The following is a 4411-nucleotide window of genomic DNA, read 5'->3' as shown; positions in this document are numbered from 1 at the left end:
TGGGAACCTAGCTTTCAATCAGTCATTGTTTTCTAGCCAAAGGCCATCTTTTCTTCTGGTTTATCAAGAAAAGGGGCAGCCTGTGGGAGGGAAGAGGCTAAAGGAGAAGTGTGAGGAGGGAAGGCTGGAACTGAGAAACAGCAGTTTCAGTGCAAGCGCGCGCGCGCGCGCGCGCGGGGGGGGGGATGCCCATAAAGGCCCCAAAGAATGAGGCTTCTCTTGCTACCTACAACACCCCACGTTTTTCTTCTAAACAAAGGTATCCGTTTCAGAGACAGCAAGGGAATGGCTCAGTTAAAGCAGAGAACCAGTCTTTAAAGAGAGACAGAGGAAGGAGTACAGACATTGGGGCTGATACATTCAGTACCTGGGAAAGGGGTGAAATAACCTCTCCTTGAGACCAAGGCCCTGAACTCTCTTCAGGAGTCCAGGGAAGCTTCTTCAGGCAGGATCCTCTTTTTTCAGGGATACACCTAGCAGACAGGTCCACTAGACACCTCGCCCTAGGACATTGGTGTTATCAGGTCTCAGGAACTCAGGCCCCGCCCTCAGTTCCCTCGCCGACTCCTGAGGCCCCCTGCCGCTCCCTCCCGCACCCAGCCTCTGCTTCTCCCACGCGCGTGCGCCCCTTCTCCGCACACCTCCGCCCGCTGTTGCTGCGGGCACGCGCACGCGCGCGCGCGTTCCGGTGTCCTAGGCAGGAGCTGGAGACAAGCGACCGGCTGTGGGCCAGGCTCTGAGAGAGCGCCGTGAGCCGGAGAAGCGGGACCCTGCGAGGCTACAGCTGGCGTGGGCCTGGCCCCCTCTCCGTCGGCGGGCCGGGCCACGTCGCCAAGCCCAGAGGCTGGACTCCCGGGGCTGATGGCCATGGGCGGGAGCTGGAGACAACAGCGGCAAAGGCAGCGGCAGCGGCCGGCCCCGCGGGCGGGGAGCCGTGTGGCCCACGGCCCCTGACAGTCCCAGACGGCCCCGGCGGGCAGGCGCGCTCCCGCGCCTCCTGGGGTTGGGGGGGGGCGTAGCCAGGCAACGCCCGGCGCGCCCGCCCATCCCCCGCCGCCCTTTTTTCCCCTGACTGGGTGCGAAGGAGCATGCCTGTGTCTGGCCTCGGCCAGCAAAGAGTTAAGTCTAGAGGCTTGGAGCGGCCTTCCTCTTGGGGGCGTGCCCCCCTCCCCCGCTAGGCGGCCCGGCCCCCCGGGGTAAGGTATGGCCCCGGGTCCAGGCCCGGGACCAATGGTCCCACGCACTGGCCAGTGAAAGATACCTTCCTCTTCCCGCTCTCCTCTTTCCCTCGCCGGCCAGCACCATGGGATGTAATATGTGTGTGGTCCAGAAACCGGAGGAGCAGTACAAAGTGATGCTTCAGGTAGGGCGCCTGGGCTGCTGGGGAAAGGGTCACAGCTGGACCTAGGAAAACTGTAAACCCAGAGGGGAAGGTAGAGTCAAGAAAAGCAGGTGTGGGAGGGCGAGAGGGCTCGAGAGAAAAAGGTAGGGAGCTGATCTCACCCTCAGATTACGGGTTGCTGGGTGCTGGCGCCCTGTGGGAACCATCCAGGGATGGAAGGAACTGGGTGAAGAAGATATGTAGGTGTTCGAGGCACATCACCAGTGCGTAAAGACCACTAACCATGTGTCCAGATCAGCCCAGGTGGGAAGTTAAGATTCTGTCCCGGGACAGTGAGGCGCTCAGATGAATGTGCATAGCAACGGTCTGGATTCCAGGCACATGCTCCCAGGGTTGGACCCTGACCCAAAGAAGCAGTGAAGTGCCCGCGGGACAGAGGCCGAATCCTGGCAGGCCAGATTTAAAACGTCGTCAATGGAGCTGGGTTTGGGTACCCATTCTCCCATCCACTCTCTAGACTGACTCAGTCACGACTGTCGATTTCAGGGCCTCAGGCATTTTGGGTGAGTGGGTGACGCGGGGATCGGTGGTGCCCAGCATGCGCTCTGCCTGTTGGCATCCGCTTTGGCCTATTGGGCCTTGAGGACAAGGAGGGTGTTGAGAGCGACGCGTGCGGGGCGGCAGGAGACACTCTGCTGCCCGCTTGCACCTTGAGCCAGCTTCTTAGTCACGAGTGGGGTTTCCTTGCCTGTGCGTGGCGTGACTACGTGAGTGCGTGCTTGTGCCCCGTCTGTGTGTGCGCAGAGGCTCACCAGCCCCGCGCGTCTATACTTTCTGTGTGTGCACCCTGAGAGTACTTTAGTGAAATGTGTCCAGGATGATGTGCACTGAAACATACTAGGGCTGAGTGTAGAGATCAGAGGGAGTTGGGACCAGGAGCCAAAGTGGGAGCAGACAGGTGAGTCCCCAGCTATTGAACTTGTTGATCAGAACCAGGGAATTAGTGTGCACAGGTGTTGGCTGAGGGAGAACCTGTAGGTTCCTGGATGAATAGAGGAAATACCTTCGGGAATGTGACGAGCGTAGCAGGGGAGATTGTGTCAATCATAATAGTGGCATGGTATTGAGGTGGCCTCGGGAGCCCAGCATTTTTGCTGTGATCTTACCTTCTCTATTAGAAAGAATAGGAGGTAATGGGCAAGAGAGGGTAGGCATGGAGGGCCAGGTTGGGGGAGGTCTTGTCCAAGCCTGCTGGCGTTTCTGGTGTTCTCTATTCAACTATGTGTGGTCTCCTGTTGTCTGCACAAAGCCAAACACACATGGGTGTTGTTTCTCCTCTCTTGTTCCTACTATTTGAAGTTCTCACCTGTCCAATGCCACGCCTAGTGAATTAAGACTCTGAAATTAAACCTGGCAGTGTTGGCGCACGCCTTTAATCCCAGCACTTGGGAGCCAGAGGCAGGTGGATTTCTGAGTTCGAGGCCAGCCTGGTCTACAGAGTGAGTTCCAGGACAGCCAGGACTACAGAAAAAACCTGTCTCAAAAAACAAAACAAAACAAAACAAAATCTGAAATTACCTAGCTTGGGGTACCGACAAAATAGGTTCAGCAGAACCCATTGGATTTCAAAACTAGGACTGCCTCCATTAAGGTTTCAATGGGCAGGAAGGCTGAGGTGACCCTAGGTAAGAGAGTTCAGCTCCCATGGGATGCTACTTTTTTAAAGTTTGGACACAAACTTTCATTTTCTTGGTTCTCCTTGGCCCAATTAAAGACCAGATGTTTTTTAAAGGCAGAACTATCCTTTCAAATTAAGTAAAAACAAAAGGAATGAATATGGAAACAATATATGGAAAACAATGAGATCTATTAGGTAGCCTGAATGAGTAGCTTATGGGAGACAAATACTCACATAGGCCTCAAGGAGAGTTTCCTTCAGAGCATAAGGCAATTTTTGCCTTAAAAACCCAGGCAGTTTCCAGTATCCCTAATTCCTCTGGAAGATCAGTCAGCACCCCTAACTGCTGAACCATCTGTCTAGCCCCCTCCTTGTATCTTTCAAAGTGATTTCATCCATGTATACTCATGACCTCTACAAGTTGCCAGTACAGACTTTCTCACCATGACACGCTAGAATGTCAAAGAAAATCATAGCTTTGTAGACATCAAATTCACAGGCCATACAGTATATCTTTTCAAAGAGTACATTTCAGTGCTTTTGGCTACTGTGGCTAATACTACAATGAATACTGGTGTGTAGATATCTGAATCTCTGCTTTCAATTCTTTTGAATAATACATAAAATTGAGTTGCTGGATCATATGATAATTTACAGAAGTACAGTCACTTCTCAGTGATGGTACCATTTAACACAAGCAATGTGTATAAGGGTTCCAATTTCTCCACATGCTTGTCAACACTTGTAATTTTCTGGTAATAAAATTGCATCTTTTTGAGCCGGGTGTGGTGGTGCACTACTTTAATCCCAGCACTTGGGAGACAGAGGCAGGCGGATTTCTGAGTTCGAGGCCAGTCTGGTCTACAAAGTGAGTTCCAGGACAGCCAGGGCTACACGGAGAAACCCTGTCTCAAAAAAAACAAAAAAAAAATTGCATCTTTTTGTGGATTTTGTTTGTTTGCTCAGATATAGTGCTGGAGATGGAAGCCAAGGACTTGCACGTGCCAGGCAAGAGCTCTACCAAGGAGAGCCATAACCCCCCCCNACCCCCCCCCCCAGCTCTCATTGTGGATTTGGCAATTTGCATATCTATTGGCTAAATGTGGTAGAGCATCTTTTTTTGTGCTTATTGCCAATTTACATATCTGTATACTATTATGATGGAACAGTCTAGGATGTTTAAAGTTAGGAAGTACTTAGTCTTCCAACTTTATCTTTTTTTTAAGATTGTTTTGGCTTTATTGGGTCCCTTATTTCCATGTGAATTTTGGCATCATCCTGTTTTCTGAAAATAAACTGGAATTTTGATGGGGTGGCATTAAATCAGATTGTAGAGTACTTATTGCCTGTTTATTTGGGCCAAGTCTTTATTTCAAATATGGCTTGTATTT

The 4411-nt window shown here is 51.8% G+C and overlaps 1 protein-coding gene across 4 annotated transcripts in view; it reads left to right on the top strand.

Moving 5' to 3' along the window:
- Nucleotides 1-664: 664 nt before the first annotated feature.
- Nucleotides 665-4411, top strand: part of Pdzd4 (PDZ domain containing 4) — a 30934-nt gene continuing 27187 nt past the window's right edge. For 2 of the 4 annotated variants that reach the window (XM_029534264.1, XM_021188021.2), the window contains exon 1: nucleotides 667-1363. In XM_029534264.1, the coding sequence (XP_029390124.1) occupies nucleotides 1304-1363 (60 nt within the window). In that variant the 5' untranslated portion in view covers nucleotides 667-1303. Of the gene's footprint in view, nucleotides 1364-4411 lie in introns of all 4 variants that reach the window. The other 2 variants (XM_029534263.1, XM_021188019.2) reach the window with 2 other exon arrangements.

The sequence above is a fragment of the Mus pahari genome, chromosome X, assembly GCF_900095145.1.
Source record: "Mus pahari chromosome X, PAHARI_EIJ_v1.1, whole genome shotgun sequence".
NCBI classification, from domain to species: Eukaryota; Metazoa; Chordata; class Mammalia; order Rodentia; family Muridae; genus Mus; species Mus pahari.
This window is presented reverse-complemented; position numbering and strand designations above follow the sequence as displayed.